The sequence below is a fragment of the Pristiophorus japonicus genome, chromosome 12 (assembly GCF_044704955.1).
Source record: "Pristiophorus japonicus isolate sPriJap1 chromosome 12, sPriJap1.hap1, whole genome shotgun sequence".
Taxonomy (NCBI): Eukaryota; Metazoa; Chordata; class Chondrichthyes; family Pristiophoridae; genus Pristiophorus; species Pristiophorus japonicus.
Window position 1 is genome coordinate 61,742,066 of NC_091988.1, and position 19,647 is coordinate 61,761,712.

At 42.5% G+C, this 19,647-nt stretch overlaps 1 protein-coding gene across 1 annotated transcript in view; it reads left to right on the forward strand.

Moving 5' to 3' along the window:
• LOC139277293 (transforming protein RhoA-like) overlaps positions 1 to 17,980 on the forward strand; it is a 63,025-nt gene extending 45,045 nt beyond the window's left edge. The window contains exons 2-5 of the mRNA XM_070895569.1: positions 11,848 to 12,005; positions 12,851 to 12,971; positions 14,015 to 14,145; positions 16,810 to 17,980. Coding sequence (XP_070751670.1) covers positions 11,850 to 12,005; positions 12,851 to 12,971; positions 14,015 to 14,145; positions 16,810 to 16,983 — 582 coding nt within the window. The 5' untranslated portion in view covers positions 11,848 to 11,849 and the 3' untranslated portion in view covers positions 16,984 to 17,980. The remainder of the gene's footprint in view (positions 1 to 11,847; positions 12,006 to 12,850; positions 12,972 to 14,014; positions 14,146 to 16,809) is intronic.
• Positions 17,981 to 19,647: the final 1,667 nt, after the last annotated feature.

The following is a 19,647-nucleotide window of genomic DNA, read 5'->3' on the forward strand; positions in this document are numbered from 1 at the left end:
ACATCTCCTTCTTTGGCTCTGTCAATTTTTGTCTGATTACTCTCCCTAAAGCACCTTGGGATGTTTTCCTACGTTAAAGGCGCTATATAATTAAAAGCCGTTGTTAACAGATGTGTGCAAAAGCATTGATGCCTAACTCCCTGTGCAGTTGGATAAGTTGGTATTTACTGTTGGTACTCACACACCGAGATGATGTACAGATGGGAGCACCTGACCGCCTTGGAACTGTACCACAAGGAGGCAGTGGAAGAAGATTAAGGGCTGGAAGGAAATGGGAGCGCGGGGAAATCGGCATCCATTTTTTGTGTACTACAGCTTGGATGTACTTGTATTTTAATAATTGGACCCGTGCAACATGCAGTTTCAGCACAATGATGTGAATGTCTTAAGTACCGGAGAATGGCCATCGGTGATCAAACAGAAATTGCGTCTTGGTAACTGATGCTCAGTTTGTAAATGCAGCGTGTATCTAAGCTTGATTCCTGTCCTCTGCTGAATTATCGGATTTATTTCAAAATAGTTAATGTTGATTTTGTTGTTTAGAAGCCTCATCCAGTGTCAGTTGATAAATCTGGTGAAAATATATTTTTTTCAAGTTGTTCTGGAATTTTGATAACATCTAGAAGAAAAATCTGTGTTCTTCCTGCATATGAACTTTTTTTCTACAAACCTGTTCCATCACAGTCTTTTAAATTGACTTGTTAGCCACCATTCACTTAGGCATGCCTTCATGGAATGTAGCAAGGGTTTGAAGATTACTGGTTCCCACAGCAAATAATGTTCTTGCGGGTAAAAGCAATGACTGTATTGGCTTCCCTATCACAGTCTATGACACAGCTACAGATGAAGACTTAGAGGTTACTATTTGCAATTTGCCTAGAGCGCTTGGCTCAAAATTGAAGTTAATTTCGTCACAGAAAATGACCAGAGATTTACCGTGCATCCAGGAGCTGTGGCATTGCATGTTAAAACATCATCCAGTAGCTCATGTATAAAAAAGGTAGGCACCTGTAGTTCAGCTACCTAGCCAGTGAGAGAGAAGATGTGTGCAATCATGTGTGTATTTATGCTAGGGCTGTTCTCCACGCGAGCCTCATTCCTTTCTATGTCATCTCGCCCTATCTTTGCATTCCTTTCTTTCTCACGTGTTTATCTAGTTTCTATGCTATTCTTCTCAACTACCTCATGTGGTAGCCAGTTCCACATACTAACCATTCTCTGGGTAAAGGTGGAGGAAATTAATGAGAAAATAGAGTGGGGGGGGGAATTAAGACACTTTTTTGGGGGAGTAAAGGGAGAGCACAGAAGGTTGAGAGGTGATTTGAGAGAGGTGTTCAAAATCATTCGGGGAGTAGATAGAGAGAAACTGTTCCCATTGGCAGAAGGGTCGAGAACCAGAGGACCCAGATTTAAGGTGATTGGCAAAAGAACCAAAGGCGACACGAGGAAGAACTTTTTTACGCAGCGAGTTATTAGGATCTGGAATGCACTGCCTGAAAGGGTGGTGGAGGCAGACTCGATCGTGGATTTTAAAAGGGAATTGGAAGTATTTGAAGGAAAGAAAATTGCAAGGCTATGGAAAGAGAGGGCGGAGGAGTCGGACTAGTTGAAGTGTTCTTGCAGAGAGCCAGCACGGGCTCGAAGGGCCGAATGGCTTCCTTCTGTGCTGTAACAATTCTGTGATTCTACTTTTATCCAGGAAACTGATGGAGATTTCCTTCATCATTAGTAATGGGGAACATGGAGATGGCAAAAATTCTGAACAAACATTTTGTATCAGTCTTTACGGAAGAGGACAGTTGGATAGTCAAGGGGCTATAAGGGGGGAGGAACTTAACACAATCACTAAGGAGGTGGTACTCAGTAAGATAATGGGACTAAAGGCAGATAAATCCCCTGGACCTGATGGCTTACATCCTAGGATCTTGAGAAGTAGTGGCAGGAATTGTGGATGCATTGGTTGTAATTTACCAAAATTCCCTGGATTCTGGGGAGGTGCCAGCAGATTGGAAAACTACAAATGTAACACCCCTATTTAAAAAAGGAGGCAGACAAAAAGTAGGAAACTATAGACCAGTTAGCCTAACATCTGTGATTGGGAAAATGTTGGAATCTATTATTAAAGAAGCAGTAGCAGGACATTTGGAAAAGCAAAATTCTGTCAGGCAGAGTCAGCATGGATTTATGAAGGGGAAGTCATGTTTGACATATTTGCTGGAATTCTTTGAGGATGTAACGAACAGGGTGGATAAGGGGGAACCAGTGGATGTGGTGTATTTGGACTTCCAGAAGGCATTTGACAAGGTGCCACCTAAAAGGTTACTGCACAAGATAAAAGTTCACGGGGTTGGGGGTAATATATTAGCATGGATAGAGGATTGGCTAACTAATAGAAACCAGTCGGGATAAATGGTTCATTCTCGGGTTGGCAATCGGGAACGAGTGGGGTGCTGCAGGGGTCAGTGCTATTTACAATCTATTTACAATCTATATTAACGACTTGGAAGAAAGGACCAAGTGTAACGTTGCCAAGTTTGCTGAGATACAAAGATGGGAGGAAAAGTAATGTGTGAGGAGAACACAAAGAATCTGCAAAAGGACATAGACAGGCTAAGTGAATGGGCAAAGATTTGGCAGATGGAGTATAATGTTGGAAAGTGTGAGGTCATGCACTTTGACAGAAAAAAATCAAAGAGCAAGTTATTATTTAAATGGAGAAAGATTGCAAAGTGCTGCAGTACAGTGGGACCTGGGGGTACTTATGCATGAAACACAAAAGGATAGTATGCAGGTACAGCAAGTGATCAGGAAGGCCAATGGAATCTTGGTCTTTATTGCAAAGGGGATGGAGTATAAAATCAGGGAAGTCTTGCTACAGTTGTACAGGGCATTGGTGAGGCCACACCTGGAATATTGCGTGCAATTTTGTTTTCCAAATTTATGAAAGGATATACTTTGGAGGCAGTTCAGAGAAGGTTCACTCGGTTGATTCCGGAGATGAGGGGGTTGACTTATGTGGAAAGGTTGAGTAGGTTGGGCCTCTACTCATTGGAATTCAGAAGAATGAGAGGTGATCTTATCGAAACATACAAGATTATGAGGGGGCTTGACAAGGTGGATGCAGAGAGGATATTTCCATGGATGGGGGCGACTAGAACTAGAAGGCATAATCTTAGAATAAAGGGACGCCCATTTAAAACTGAGATGAGGAGAAATTTCTTCTGAGGGTTGTGAATCTGTGGAATTTGCTGCCTCAGAGCTGTGGAAGCTGGGACATTGAATAAATTTAAGACAGTTTCTTAAACGATAAGGGGTTATGGAGAGCGGGTAGGGAAGTGGACCTGAGTCCATGATCGGATGAGTCCATGATCGGATGAGTCCATGATCGTATTGAATGGTGGAGCATGCTTGAGGGGCCGTATGGCCTACTCCTGCTCCTATTTCTTGTGTTCTTGTGTTATGAAGACTATATCAACTCATCCCAAAGTCTGAAATCCCCTTGATCAGAAGCCAGCATTCTATTCCATTACACATGACCCGTCTACTACAACACTAGGTCCTATTGCCTATATTTTCCTTACCTTTACTACCTGATATTCCTGGTGGCATCATGGTGCAAAAACAGTGTATTGTATTGCATTTTACATGGCAATTATAGCACAGAAACAGACCATTCGGCCCAACTGTGGGGCGTGCCGGTATTTATGCTCCATACGAGCTCCTTCCCTTCCTTTCTACGTCATCTCACCCTATCCTTGCATTCCTTTCTCATGTGTTTATCTAGCTTCACCTTAAAAGGCATCTATGCTAATCTCCTCAGCTATCTCATGTAGCCAGTTTCACATTCTAACCACCCTCTGGGTAAAGGTGGAGGAAATTAATGAGAAGATAGAAGGGGGGGAAATTAGGGCACTTTTTGGGAGAAAAAGGAGAGTGGTGTGTTGCAATCGGAGACCTGAGTGATCATTCATGATAACTGGGGGCTCCAGTGCCAGAGGTCGGGTTCTGTATATTAATAGCGATCTGTTGGTGGGAGTGAGCCCATCCATTCCTTCAATTACAAGCCCAGTAGGAGCTGATAACAGATAGAATACTTGCATTTATACAGCTAGTCACATTGTCAGAGCACCTCAAAGGCTTTTACATAGTAGTAGACTGATTTTTAAGTGCTTAAAAATCAGTCATCTGGATCGGTCCATAGAATTATAAACTACTTCAAGTCTACAGCACAGAAACTGGTCTAGTGAGTGGCACCACCGGCAGTAGAAGCGCCTGGAGGAGGCCACTTTATATTAATAATAATTCATGGTTGTGTTGGTTCCGCATGCCATTTCCTTCTGGTTCTGACATGCAGTCGACCCATTAGAGCAGGTATTCAGTCAGGGTTGGTTGGCAGTTACACGTATCCTAGAGGTCGTGGAAAAAACATAATAATATGAATAGTAAGTATATTTTAACCATTTCTTCTATTTCTTTTTGTTTCCTTTAATGTAAGTACTTAGTTTCGCGAGCTTTTGTGCCAATGTATACATTTATTTCCCCAGTTGCTATGCTGGCTTGAATGGGTTTTTCTGTGGGAACAACCCCTCCCCAACCCATATAAGAACATAAGAATTAGGAGCAGGAGTGGGCCATTCGGCCCCTCGAGCCTGCTCCGCCAATCAATAAGATCATGGCTGATCTTCTACCTCAACATCACTTTTCTGCACTGTCCCCATATCCTTTGATTCCCTTAATATCCAAAAATCTAGCGATCTCTGTCTTGAATATACTCAAAGACCAAGCCTCCACAGCCCTCTAGGGTAGAGAATTCTAAAGATTCACCACCCGCCGAGTGAAGAATTTTCTCCTCAATCTGTCCTAAATGGCTGAACCCTTTTTCTGAGACTGTGACCCCTGGTTCTAGACATATCTGACATGTCTGGAAGAAAAGGGGGCCCTACCTACCCAGGGCTGCCAGGCAGGTTGGGCTGCACCAAGGGGTACTGTGTGCCCTTCATTTGCTTCACTAGACCAGAGGAAGCTGCATCAGTAGAACTCAATGATAATGCTAAAATACAAGCAGCATTCTGCAAGTTTTGGAAAGTGTTACAGACACAAGGGAGTTGATGTGCAGAAAAGAAAATTACTCTTTTTAGGCATAAAGCATCAAAAGAAATCCAGTTCTAAGATCAATTCTGGGCACTTCGCCGACAAAATGACACTGATTTGTTGAGGGTTCAGGGAAGCATGACGAGGGGTTTTGAGGGACTTAACGTTAAGTAATAAAAACCGATTTATGCATTTGAAATTTTTTTTTCAGTAGGAATGGTTTGCAGAGAATAGGTGGAGATGATTTTTTTGGGGGGAGGGGTTTCCAGTAAACGTGGCAATCTGTGTATGAAAGGGCTTAATTTAAATTGTATACATGTTTGTGCTATCATGGTTTACGAATTTTCAATCAGCTTGTCTTTCCGGCCGAACGTTTGTATTCAGTTTTGGAAAGTGGAAAGATATGAAGGGACATTTCAGTTTTAGAAGGAATCATTTACGTATTTCTGTACAAAGTACAAAATCAAATCGCTGTCTCTTGCAAAATAGAAGGGAAATGTTCTAAGGCAAATCTTTTTTTTTTCTAACCTTGTGCCATACTCAGCTTGCATTACCTTCACGAGCGAGCAAGGAATACATTTGCGTGATATTTGGATATCTACATTTATTGCCTGACAAATGATCGGCATCAGAAATTTGCTACAAAGAAACAATTTTTTATAAGTGTGAACAATAACATTTGAGTAACTTTTTTGAAATGCTGGGAATGCCATTTTAAAAAAAAAAAATCCAAGTTTTTCCTGAATAATGCAGTATTGTTAACCTCGCTAATCTTATTGAGAGTGGATTGATTTTTTATTCTGAAGATTGTGTTTCAAGGTAGGACTTGGTAAAAGATCGACTTGCAAGAATGCTATTCTCTACCCACCCCCCTCCCCATCCTACTTTAAAAAAAAAATTGGGATTCCACAACATTGGGCTGGCTCTTGATGTCTCCATTGACTACCACTTTTTTTTAGAACTAGGAGCAGGAGTAGGCTATTTGGCCCCTCGAGCCTGCTCCGCCATTTAATATCATGGCTGATCTGATCATGGCTGATCTGATCATAGACTAAGCTCCACTTCCCTGCCCGCTCCCCATAACCCTTTCCTCCCTTATCGCTCAAAAATCTGTCTATCTCCGCCTTAAATATATTCGATGACCCACCCTCCACAGCTCTCTGGGGAAGAGAATTCCATAGATTTACAACCCTCAGAAGAAATTTCTCATCTCAGTTTTAAATGGACGGCCTCTTATTCTCAGTCCTCTAGTTTTAGTTTTCCTTATGAGTGGAAATATCCTCTCGCATCCATCTTGTCAAGACCCCTCATTATCTATCTTGTTTCGATAAGATCACCTCTCATTCTTCTGAACTCCATCAATGAGTATAGGCCCAACCTACTCAACCTATCTTCATAAGTCAACCCCCTCATCTCCGGAATCAACCGAGTGAACCATCTCTGAGCAACCTCCAATGCAAGTATATCCTTCCTTAAATATGGAGACCAAAACTATGCAGTACTCTCGGTGTGGCCTCACTAATACCCTGTACAGTTATAGCAGGACTTCTCTGCTTTTATACTCTATCCCCTTGCAATAAAGGCCAACATTCCATTTGCCTTCCTGATTACTTGCTGTACCTGCATACTATTTGTGTTTCATGCGCTTAGATCCCCAGGTCCCTCTGTACTACAGCACTTTTCAATTTTTCTCCATTTAAATTATAATTTGCTTTTCTATTTTTTCTGCCAAAGTGGATAACCTCACATTTTCCCACATTATACTACATGTGCCAAATATTTGCCCACTCACTTAGTCTGTCTATATCTCTTTGCAAATGTTTTTTGTCCTCCTCCCAGTTAGCTTTCCCACCCATTTTTGTATCATCAGCAAACTTGGTTACATTACACTCGGTCCCTTCATCCAAGTCATTAATATAGATTGTAAATAGTTGAGGCCCCAGCACCGATCCCTGTGGCACCCCACTAGTTACTGTTTGCCAACTGGAAAATAACTATTTATCCCGACTCTGTTTTCTGTTGGTTAGCCAGTCCTCTCTCCATGCTAATCATTGCCGAGAGCATGCAAAAATCAAACGCAGACAGCAGAAAGAGCGTGCGGCAAACCTGTCCCACTCACCTTTTCCCTCAACGACTATTTGCCCCACCTGTGACAGAGACTGTGGTTCTCGTATTGGACTGTTCAGCCACCTAAGGACTCATTTTTATAGAGTGGAAGCAAGTCTGCCTCGATTCTGAGGGACTGCCTATGATGATGATGATGATGATGATGATGATTACCCCCTACCCCATGAACTTTTATTTTGTGCAGTGACCTCTTATATGGCACCTTATCACGTGCCTTCTGGAAATCCAAATACACTACATCCATTGGCTCCCCTTTATCCACCCTGCTCGTTACATCCTCAAAGAATTCCAGCAAATTTGTCAAACATGATTTTCCTTTCATAAAACCATGCTGACTGCTTGATTAAATTATGCTTTTCCAAATGTCCTACTGCTTCCTTAATAATGGAATCCAGCATTTTCCCCAACGACAGATGTTAGCCTAACTGATCTATAGTTCCCTGCTTTCTATCTGCCTCCTTTTCTTTTTTAAATAGGGGCGTTACATTTGCGGCTTTTCAATCCGCTGGGACCTCCCCAGAATCCAGGGAATTTTGGTAGATTACAACCAATGCATCCACTATCTCTGCAGCCACTTATTTTAAGACCTTAGGATGTAAGCCATCGGGTCCAGGGGACTTGTCCGCCTTTAGTCCCATTATTTTACCGAGTACTATTTCTTTAGTGATAGTGATTGTATTAAGTTCCTCCCTCCTAAAGCCCTTTGATTATCCACTATTGGGATGTTTTTAGTGGCTTCTACTGTGAAGACCGATATAAAATATTTGTTCAACATCTCTGCCATTTCCCTGTTCCCCATTATTAATTCCCCAGTCTCATCCTCTAGGGGACCAACATTTATTTTAGCCACTCTTTTTTTCCTTTTTTATATACCTGTAGAAGCTCTTACTATCTGTTTTTATATTTCGTGCTAGTTTACTTTCATAATCTATCTTCCCTTTATTATTTTTTTTTGTCGTTCTTTGCTGGCTTTTAAAAGTTTCCCAATCCTCTGGCCTCCCACTAGTCTTGGCCACATTGTATGCCCTTGTTTTCAATTTGATACCATCCCTTATTTCCTTAGTTAGCCACAGATGGTTATCCCTTCTCTTACAGTCTTTCCTTCTCATTGGGATATATTTTTGTTGCGAGTTATGAAATATCTCCTTAAATGTCTGCCACTGCTCATCAACTGTCCCACACTTTAATCTCTTTTCCCAGTCCACTTTAGCCAACTCTGCCTTCATACCTTTATTGTAGTCTCCTTTATTTAAGATTAGGACATTGGTTTGAGATCCAACTTTCTCACCCTCCAACTGAATTTGAAATTCAACCATGTTATGGTCACTTATTCTTAGAGGATCCTTTACTAGGGGATTGTTTATTAATCCTGTCTCATTACACAGTGCCAGATCTAAGAGAGCCTGCTCCCTGGTTGGTTCTGCAACGTACGGTTCAAGGAAACTATCCCGGATACACTCTATGAACTCTTCCTCAAGGCTCCCCTGGCCAATTTGCTTTGTCCAATCAATATGAAGGTTAAAATCACCCATGATTATTGCTGTTCCTTTTTACAAGCCTCTATTATTTCTTGATTTATGCTCCGTCCAATAGTTAAGGGGCTTATATACTACGCCCACCAGTGACTATTTCCCCTTATTATTCCTTATTTCCACCCAAACTGATTCAACATCTTGCTCTTCTGAGCCAATATTGTTTCTCACTAACACACTGATCTCATCCTTTATTAACAAAGCTACCCCACCTCTTTTCTCTTTCTGTCTGTCCTTCCGAATTGTCAAATACTGAATATTTAGTTTCCAGCCTTGGTCACCTTGCAACCACGTCTCTGTAATGGCTATCCGATCATACCCATTTGTATCTATTTGTGCCGTCAACGCATCTATTTTGTTACCAATGCTACGTGCATTAAAATGTTTTTTTCCTTTTTTTTACTGCTTTAACCCCACTTTCTGATTCACTTTTATGTTTATACATTCTGTCCCTTCCTGGCAAGCTCTTGTTTTCATTTCCCCCAGTGCTACCCTGCTTTATTGCCTTCTCCTTATTCTTTGACTTTTAAAAATGTTTCGCTCACCTGACCCCACGCCTCCCCCGCCCCCATTAATTAGTTTAAAGCCCTCTCTACAGCCCTAGTTATTCGATTTGTCAGGACCCTAGTCCCAGCACGGTCTAAGTGGAGTCCGTACCAACGGAACAACTCCCTCTTACCCCAGTGCTGGTGCCAGTGTCCCACGAACCAAAACCCATTTCTCCCACACCAATCTTTGAGCCACATGTTTAATTCTCTGATCATATTTACCCTATGCAAATTTGCTCCTGGCTCAGGTAGTAATCCAGAGATTATTACCTTTGTGGTTCTGCTTTTTAATTTGGCCCCTAGCTGCTCATAATCCCTCAGCAGAACCTCTTTGTTTGTCCTACCTATGTCATTGGAACCCACGTGGTCCACGAGAACTGGATCTTTCCCCCCCCACCCTCCACCCCCACTCCAAGTTCCTCTCCAGCCCAGAGATGATGTCCCTAACCCTGGCACCGGGTAGACAACACAGCAACACAGCCTTTGAGACTCAAGCTCTCCGCTGCAGAGAATAGTATCTATCCCCCTAATGATGCTGTCCCTACCACTACTTTTTACTCTCTTTTTCTCCCACCCCCTACTTGAATGGCCCCCCTGTATCACAGTGCTGTAGTCAGTTTGCTCATCCTCCCTGCAGTCCCTGCTCTCATCCACAGGGAGTAAGTGCCTCGAACCTGTTGGACAAGATCACTCCATCCTGAGTCCTCATACCTTCCTCACTTGTAGTCATACCCTCCTGTCCCTGACCACGGATCGAATTTGAATTAATTAATCTAATTGTTGTGACTAGCTCCTCGATCGCGGTGTCCAGGTAACTCTTTTCCCCCCCCTCCATGATGTGTTGCAGTGTCTGCAGCTCGGATTCTAGCTCATCAACGCCGGGCCGAAGTTCCTCGAGCTGCAGACACTTGCTGCAGATGTGGTCACCGTGGACCTCAATGGTGTCCACCAGCTCCCACATGTTGCACATTGCCTGCCCTGCCATCTCTAATGTATTTAATTAATTAGTTTTAGTTTTTAATCCCGGCCCTTAATTTAAAGTAAGAAAAGAGAGAAAAACTCAATCACTTCCCTGCTTTCCTGTGACATCGAATGTAGTCGCCCTGTTCTCCTTTGTCGCCCTCTCTTACCTGCTCAGGCTGCTCCCTGTGGTGGCTGGCTGCTCGCACTTTTATTCTCCGCTGCTTCTCGGGTGTTCCCTCCCGGGGTGGGGGTGGGTGTCAGCACATTACAGGAGAGAAATGATTGCACTAGAGAGGGTACAGGGATGCCTGGACTATGAGGAAAGATTGGATAGGCTTGGGGTTGTTTCCTTTGGAACGGAGGAGACTTTATTGAGGTGTATAAAATTATGAGGGACCTAGACAGAGTAGATAGGAAGGACCCATTTCCCTTAGCAGAAGGGTAAACAATCAGGGGGCATAGATTTAAAGTAACTGTTGGAGGTTTAGAGGGGATTTGAGGGGAAACCTTTTAACCTAGAGGATGCTGTGGGTCTGGAACTCACTACCTGAAAGAGTGGTAGAGGCAGAAACCCTCATCGCATTTAAGAAGTACTTGGATGTGCACATGAAGTGCTGTAACCTGCAAGGCAATGGACCAAGAGCTGGAAAGTGGGATTAAGCTGGATAGCTCTTTGTTGGCCGGCGCGGACACGATGGGCCGAAATGGCCTCCTTCCGTGCTGTAAATTTCTCTAATTCTATGATATGCAGCTGAGAGGAGCAACTGGAAACTGTCTTTGGGTTTCTGCCAGCTGGTAGGATTTAATTTTCTCGCCTTCAGCGGTGCCTAGCCTTCACATACTAATTCTCGGGCAATTATACTGTCGAAATTGACAACTTCTCAAACAGAATCTGTAGGAACCTGCGTCCTCACCACAGTATGCTGGAACTCTGACGCACTGAGCTATTGTGCCGCCCACCTTTTTTCAAAGCAATTGCATCACTTAATGTATTGATGTGTAATTATGCGTCCTGAGAATTGCCTAAACCTGTAAACCAGGAGTTTAATTATTGGTCTTGGTAAGAAATGAACAAAAGTTCCTTCTAACTTGTGTTCTGTAAACATATGGGCAGCTATCTGACTTGTGACCTATTCATAGAATGGAATCATAGAAATTTAAGGCACAGAAGAAGGCCATTCGGCCCATCGTGCCCGTCGGCCGAAAAAGAGCTATCCAGCCTAATTCACTTTCCAGCACTAGGTCCGTAGCCTTGTAGGTTACAGCACTTCAAGTGCATATCCAAGTACATTTTAAATGTGATGAAGGTCTGTGCCTCTACCACCCTTTCAGGCAGTGAGTTTCAGACCACCACCACCCTCTAGGTGAAAAAGGTTCTCCTCAACTCCAGGAAAGAGGTCCCACCAGCTCAAAATCCAACTGAATTTTCAACTTCCCTAAATTTTTAATGAATTCACAAAATTAGATCTTGAATATCTGCAGCTTTTTAAAAAAAAAATCATCTCCTGACTGAATGGAATGTGTCTGAAAAAGAGAATCAGTTTCTCCTTCAGTTGGTTGTAACTGTAATATTTGTTCTTTTACAGTGATGGCTGCCATACGCAAGAAACTGGTTATAGTCGGTGATGGCGCTTGTGGGAAGACGTGTCTACTAATTGTCTTCAGTAAAGATCAGTTCCCTGAGGTGTACGTTCCAACGGTTTTTGAAAATTATGTAGCAGACATTGAAGTGGATGGAAAACAGGTTGGTAGTAAATGCAAGAAGCAGCTATTGTTTGGTACACTTTAGCTGTAACATCATTTGGAAGATTTTAAATGACCATATGCTGTTCCCTTGCTCCTGAAGTAGCTTCCCCTTAAATGCATCGATGCTATTCGCCCCAACCACTCCCTGTGACAGCGAATTCCACATTCTCCCCACTCTTTGGGTAAAGAAGGTTCCCCTGAATTCTCTACTGGATTTATTTGTGACTCTTGTATGTATGGCCTCTAGTTTTGGTCTTCCCCCATAAGTGGTACTGGAATTATATCAGGAATTATGAGGTTGGTGGGTAGAGGCACACTGGGAAGAATAAAAGAAAGCATTTCTGTGCTCCATCTGACTTGCGAGATCTTGATCCTAATATCAGATGCAAAAAAAGATGAATGTGTTCCACTCTAAAAGAAATAAAGACTTGCATTTATATAGCGCCTTTCATAACCACTGGATGTCTCAAAGCTCTTTACAGCCAATAAAGTACTTTTGGAATGTAGTCACTGTCGCTTTCAAATGTAGGCATCACCCTCGTGAGATTCGTTTTCCAACAACCTCCACTAATTAGGTAGCTCAGTAACTCTTGAGTAGAACATTCATCCACTGTTTTGAGTTCCTTAATGGTAGTTACACTTGCCTTTCCTTCTCAGCAGACTGGTTAGAGGGATTGCTCTAACATGGTGGAGTCTGTTTTCTTGAAGGAAGAAAAACCATTTGAACCAGTTTATGACCCATCTGTCGGGTGCATATTACCACAGGAGGTCATGGGGGAAGAGTTTAAAATAGTCCACATTGGAGAGGTCTGAAAATTGATGATTTTAATCTTTCTTCTCCAGGTTGAACTGGCTCTTTGGGACACAGCAGGACAGGAAGATTATGATCGACTTAGGCCTCTCTCCTATCCAGATACAGATGTTATTCTAATGTGTTTTTCTATTGATAGTCCTGACAGTTTAGGTAAGAATATATACCGGGTATACTTTATTATACTGGCTGAAATGAGCATTTAATCTCACTCCAGCAGTCTGTTGGTTACATATATTGGTGTTCCAAGCTGAAGTGTTTTTTGTTAGTTTTGAGACATCATTCAGGTTTGCTTCATTAGAAATGATTTCCATTTTTTTAAATGGAGGATAATTTTAACATTAGACAAGAGAATTAATAAATTAAAGCCTGCTAAATGGATGGATAATCAAGGTGAATTATGATGCCACATTTTCGAGAAGGATATATAAGCCATAGTTTTAACTATTTAAGGGTTTTACAATTGAAAAATGTTTTTGAATGAATTTGAGCCTGCCCACCTACCACCTATAAATTTCTTAAGGTCGTGAGATGGTGGAGGAGGAAGATTCAATCGTGGGGATTGGATAAGTACGGAGAAAGGGCAGGGGAGTGGGACTAGCTGAAGTGCTCTTGCAGAGAGCCAGCAAGGGCTCGATGGGCTGAATGGCCTCCTTCTGTGCTGTAACCATTCTATGATTCCATGAACAGACTTTATTGTTTGTTATCTTGTAAAGTAATATGTATGGTTAATGATTGGTGTGCTGACTAAAATCTTTTTAGCAACCCTTGTGGGCGGGTAGCAGCAGGAGTGCTTCCTCTCCGCCCTTCCCCTCGCCCCCTAACCCCCCCCCCCCCCAAAAGCTCCCTCACCATCAGCCTGCACCCCCAGGGTTGGTAATCCAAATCTCTTTTCTTCTCTTTTCCCCCCCCCCCCGGATCGGAAAACTTGTTTACACAACGAGTGGTTAGGATTTGGAATGCACTGCATGATAGGGTGGTCGATACAGATTTAATAGTAGCTTTCAAAAGGGAATGGGATAAATACCTGAAGGGAAAAAAAAATGCAGGGATATGGGTAAAGAGCAGCAGATATAAAACTGGCGCAGACTCGCTCTGCTATACTATTCTATGATTTGATGTTGAAAAGTAAAATGTACCTGTTTTAACTTTTTTCTCTCTCTCTCTCTCTCTCTCTCTCTCGCTCTCCAAATTAGAAAATATCCCAGAAAAGTGGACTCCAGAAGTGAAACACTTTTGCCCCAGCGTGCCCATTATCCTTGTTGGGAACAAAAAGGACCTGAGGAATGATGAGCATACAAGAAGGGAACTGGCAAAGATGAAGCAGGTACGTTGAGAATTATAGGAAGAAAAAGATCAGGCTCATCAGCATCTGACTTTTTTTTTAAAAGATAGCTTAACGCTTCAGGTTGAGAGTCTTGATCAGTTGTGATAAAGGGTGTGCACACAATACATCAACTTGTTTCTCTTTCAGACACGAGTTTTTTTAACATACAAGTTTCGGAAGTTGCAAAAACAAAAAAAAAGGCTTTGAGCTTGTTAATCCAATTTTTTCGCTAGCTGATTTTTCATAGAGAGAACACTTCTAAAGGCAAGTTGACTTTGGAGGGCCTCATATACCTGACCGTTTCACTGTAGCTCTGACATTGTTCTGGGAGCGGATTGCACACCCAGTGTCTCTTGTCCCAGGAATGATGCCAAGACGAGATTGCAGGGCTACAAAAGACAATGTGGGAGAATTGATCCAAACCAAATTTTCAGCATTCAAAATTCTAGTCTTTAAGAAAACTTAAATCAGTTTTGGCTTAAATCTACTCTAAAAGCAAAATACTGTGGATGTTGGAATCTGAAATAAAAACAGAAATTTCTGGAAATCTCAGCAGGTCAGGCAACATCTGTGGAGAGGAAGCAAAGTTAACATTTCGGGTCGATGATCCTTCGACAGAACTAGCGAATGTTCGAAATGAACAAAAGAGAAGGTCTGTGATAGGGTGGAAGACAGGAGAGACTTGAGAGACAAAAGGGATGATGGCCTGACTTGAGATGGTAATAGCAGAAGTTAGGAAAAGATTAGTTTAGATAGGGTGTGAATGTCAGGATAATTATCAGCTGCCATGGGAAACAAAGAGAAAAAATACACCTGAGCAAAATGTGGGCAGAGGTTAAGGTCTGAAATTGTTGAATTTTGTTGAGTCCAGAAGGCTGTGAATTGCCTAAACGAAAGATGAGGTGCTGTTCCTCGAGCTTGCGTTGAGCTTCATTGGAATAGTGCAGGAGTCCGAGGACAGAGATATCACTGTGGGGTGGAGAATTAAAGTGGCAGGCAACCGGAAGCTCGGGGTCACGCTTACGGACTGAACGGAGGTGTTTCGCAAAGCGGTCACCCAATCTGCATTTGGTCTCCCCAATGTAGAGGAGACCGCATCGTGCGCAGCGAATACAGTGTTCTAAATTGAAAGAAGTACAAGTAAATCACTGCTTCACCTGGAAGGATTATTTGGGGCCCTGAATAGTGGGGAGGGAGGAGGTAAAAGGGCAGGTGTTGTATCGCCTACGCTTGCATGGAAAGGTGCCATGGGAAAGGGAGGGTGACTGGATTGGACCAGGGTGTCGCAGAAGGAGCAGTCCCTTCGGAATGCTGAGACGGGGTGGGAAGGGAAGATGTGATTGGTGGTGGGATCATGGTGGGGGATGATCCGTTGAATGTGGCGGCTGGTGGGGGTGAAAGGTGAGGACAAGGGGAACCCTGTTATGGTTCTGAGAGGGAGGGGAAGGGGTGAGAGCAGAGGTGCGGGAAATAGAACAGACACAGTCGAGGGCCATGTTAACCACGGTGGAGGGGAATCTTCAGTTGAGGAAAAAGGAAGACATATCAGAGGTGCTAGTGTGGAAGGTGGTGTCATCAGTGCAGATGCGACAGAGAAACTGGGAGAATGGAATGGAGTCCTTACAGGATGCGGGATGGGAGGAAGTGTATTCCAGGTAGCTGTGGGGGTCAGTGAGCTTATAGTGGATATTTGTCAATAGTCTATCCCCAGAAATAGAGACCGAGAAGTCAAGGAAGGGAAGGGACGATTCTGAGATGGACCGTGTGAAGGTGAGGGAAGGGTAGAAATTGGATGCAAAGTGAATGAAATGTTCTAGTTCAGGGCGAGAACAGGAAACTGCACCAATACAGTCATCAATATATCGGAAAAAGAGGTGAGGCAAGGGACCCGGGTAGGACTGAAACAAAGAATGTTCCACATATCCCACGAAAAGGCAGGCATAACTAGGACCCAGGTTCCCATAGCAACACCTTTAATTTGGAGAAAGTGAGTGGAGTTAAAGGAGAAGTTGTTCAATGAGAATAAGTTCAGCCAGGCGGAGAAGGGTGGTGTTGGATGGGGACTAGTTGGGCCTCAGCTCGAGGGCGTAGTGGAGCGTCCTCAGGCAATCCTAGTGGGGGGTGGAAGTGTAGAGGGATTGGATGTCCATAGTGAGAAGGTGATGGTTGGGGTCAGGAAATTGGAAACCGTTAAAGTGGCGGAGGGCGTCGGAGGAGTCGCGGATATAGGTGGGAAGAGAGTGGACAAGGGGAGAAAAAATCAGTTCCGTGTGGCAAGAACAGGCTGAAACGATGAGTCTACCAGGGCAGTCCTGTTTGTGGATCTTGGGAAGGAGGTAGAAGTGGGCTGTGCGGAGTTGAGGAACTGAGGTCGGTGGCTGTGGAGGGAAGATTCCAGAGGAAATGAGGTCAGTGACCGGTCTGGGAAATGATGGCTTGATGTTCATTCCGTGGGGCAAGAACAGGCTGAAACGATGGGCTTCAATCTACCCTTCCAATGACTAAATTCGGTAAACCTTACCTACGGCAAGTCGGGAAAGTCTAGATAGTAACTAGAACTAATTTCAATTTTCCTTTATGCAGGTTAGAAAATGAGGGTGTGAATGCAATGTTTTTTGTATATTGGTTTTGAAGGAGTCCTTTCTCTTTGTCTCTCTCGTACAGGAGCCTGTAAAACCCGAAGAAGGCAAAGAAATGGTCACCAAGATTTGTGCATATGGCTACATGGAATGCTCAGCAAAAACTAAAGATGGAGTGAGAGAAGTTTTTGAGATGGCTACACGGGCTGCCTTGCAAGCCAAGCGCCCCAGGCATAAGGCCTTTTGCAGCGTTCTATAAAGAAAAAAAATGCAAGCCAAGTGCACCCTACCACACACTTAGTCACTTGATTTTTAAAAAAAATCTTGAATTGATGTTCATTAAACTTGGTATAATAGTGTCTTGATTTATACTGGCCTTTCATTTATCTGTAATACTGTTCCCAACAACTCAGTTTGCTACCAATATTTAAAAAGCCAGCCAAGATTGTTTATTTCCTAGTTCAGTGGTGTACTGATGTGTAGCTATGGTCGATTTTACAATATGCATGTATACATCTAAACTTTGGTTAGCCTTTACTGTAACTTTTTCTTTTGACCTATCTACTTTACACGATTGACAGATGCAGCCTTACATGGTTAGGAATTGGCACTCTGTCAGCCTGTATTTCTCAACATAGAACCAAACTTAAGTCAATTTGCCACCACTGTTTATAGATGTAGCTTAATTCAACTTTTGTATAATTGGATTTCTTAACGCTAATACAGTAGCCTGAACTGAAATTTTTAAAAGGGGGAGGGGGGAATAAATGAAAGTTGAATTCCTTTGTATAAAAAGCTTGGTAACTTTCTGAAACGGATAACTGATATAAACCAAATCGAGCTCTGACATATTTGTGTACAACATGGAGATTTTAAATTGGGGGAGGGGTGAGAGTTGGGGGGGGGGGGGTTAGGCAGGAGTTCCGTCTTGCTTCTAGGACACGGTTTTAAAAGTGGCCTTGCTGATTAAATGCGAGTTGCAGCTCAGCTTGCGAGATTTGAAGCTGGGCAGCTGCTCCGTGAGCAAATTGGCATAATCAGCAGCGCCCTGCATTCAATGCCTTTTATTTATCATATGTTAGTGTATGTACTGCCTGCCTTTACGTTTTTGATTTTTTTAACATTGGAGATATATCTGAGGTTCCGAATGTACCTCACTTGCAGTTTACTAGGTGTGTTGTTTTTCTTTGGCTGTGTCAGTGAATAGTTACCAGCAATACTAATAGCAGAATAAAAGCCAGTTTTTTAAAAAATAATTGTCTTGGGAGTCCATTCTTTACACTTTCTGTAAGTGTTGTGGGTGTGTTCTTAACAAAAAAAAAACAAAGCTCCAGTGTGACATTTTCTTTGCACCGTTCATTAAGAAAAACATTCTCCAAGTCGGTTGCTTTTCTTTCAGCTAATGCACTGACACGGAAATACAAATTGTAGTAAGGAAACTACTCAACGTCAGCAGTTGTATTACTTGAAAATATTTAAGCTTGAAACGAGCACTTAAAATACAGTTTGAAGAATGTTTTAACACTTCAATTCAGCACAACACTTTTTTAAAAACTTGAATCCTATATTTTTTTTTACTACATAGAAAATTTGCAGCATCGAAACAGGCCATTCGGCCCAACTGATCGATGCTCCACATGAGCCTCCTCCCATCCTACTTCACCTAAGTATATCCTTCTATTCTTTTCTCCCTCATATACTTGTCTAGCTACCCATTAAATGTTGCCCCTTAATCGCCTTTCTGTACCTTATTTTTCTATTTAAAAAAAAAAACTACTTTAAAACTTTTTATTTTCTGCAATTCTCTCCTCTCGCTTCCATGCTTTATTTTTGCCTTTTTTTGGGAGCCTATCCAGCAGGCTAGTAGGTTTTGAATCAATCGATCCGCAGAATTTAAAGATTGATGTGTTTAAATTATAGGTGCTAGTGAATCTTTTGACTGGAGAAGTATATTTGTTAGTGTCCCTGGACTTTGATCGTGCCCATTGATGAACTAACTGTCAGCTGTGGTCAGTGGGTAGCATCCTCGCCTCTGAAATCAGAAGGTTGTGGGTTTAAGTCCCACTCCAGGGACTTGAGCACACAAAAATCTAGGCTGACACTCCAGTGCGGTGCTGAGTGAGTACTGCACTGTCTGAGGTGCCGTCTTTCAGATGAGACGTTAAACTGAGGCAACATCTGCGCTCTCAAGTGGACATAAAAGATCCCATTGCAATATTTTAAAGAAGAGCAGGGGAGTTATCCCCGGTGTCCTGGCCAATATTTATCCCTCAATCAACATAACAAAAAAACAGACTCTCTGGTCATTGTCACATTACTGTTTGTGGGAGTTTGCTTGTACTGCTGTGTTTTCTACCTTACAACACTTCAAAAGTACTTCATTGACTGTAAACGCTTTGAGATGCCTGGTGGTAGTGAAAGGCTCTGTATATATCCAAGTCATTTCTTTAACTGCTTTGGGAAAGTCATTCAAGCAGCTAAAATTCTTCTCTTTGCTGGGTTTAGCTAAAAAGTTGTATTTCATCATGTCTAGGGGTTTTGGGGAACAAAAAAGGATAACCCATATCCAAATTGTAATGGTGTGTGCAGGGCTTTGATTTTACTTGGAAGTTACATTTTATAAGGTATCCCTTTCTCTTTTGAAAGCAACCGCCAGTGTAGGGGAAGATAGTGGCCTTCGTTCACTCTTCTTATGATAACACCATCTGTTTAGTATTACCATGGCTCACATTGGGAACTGGGCAGGTGGAAATGCATTAGTGTGCCATCAATTTGGCATGTTGGATTGAGGCTGTAACAATAGTGTTGCTTTAAAAGTGTGTATTTTTAAAATAATCCAACAACAACTTGTATTTATATAGCACCATTAACAGTAAAACATCCCAAGGCGCTTCACAGGAGTGTTATAAGGCAAAATTTCACA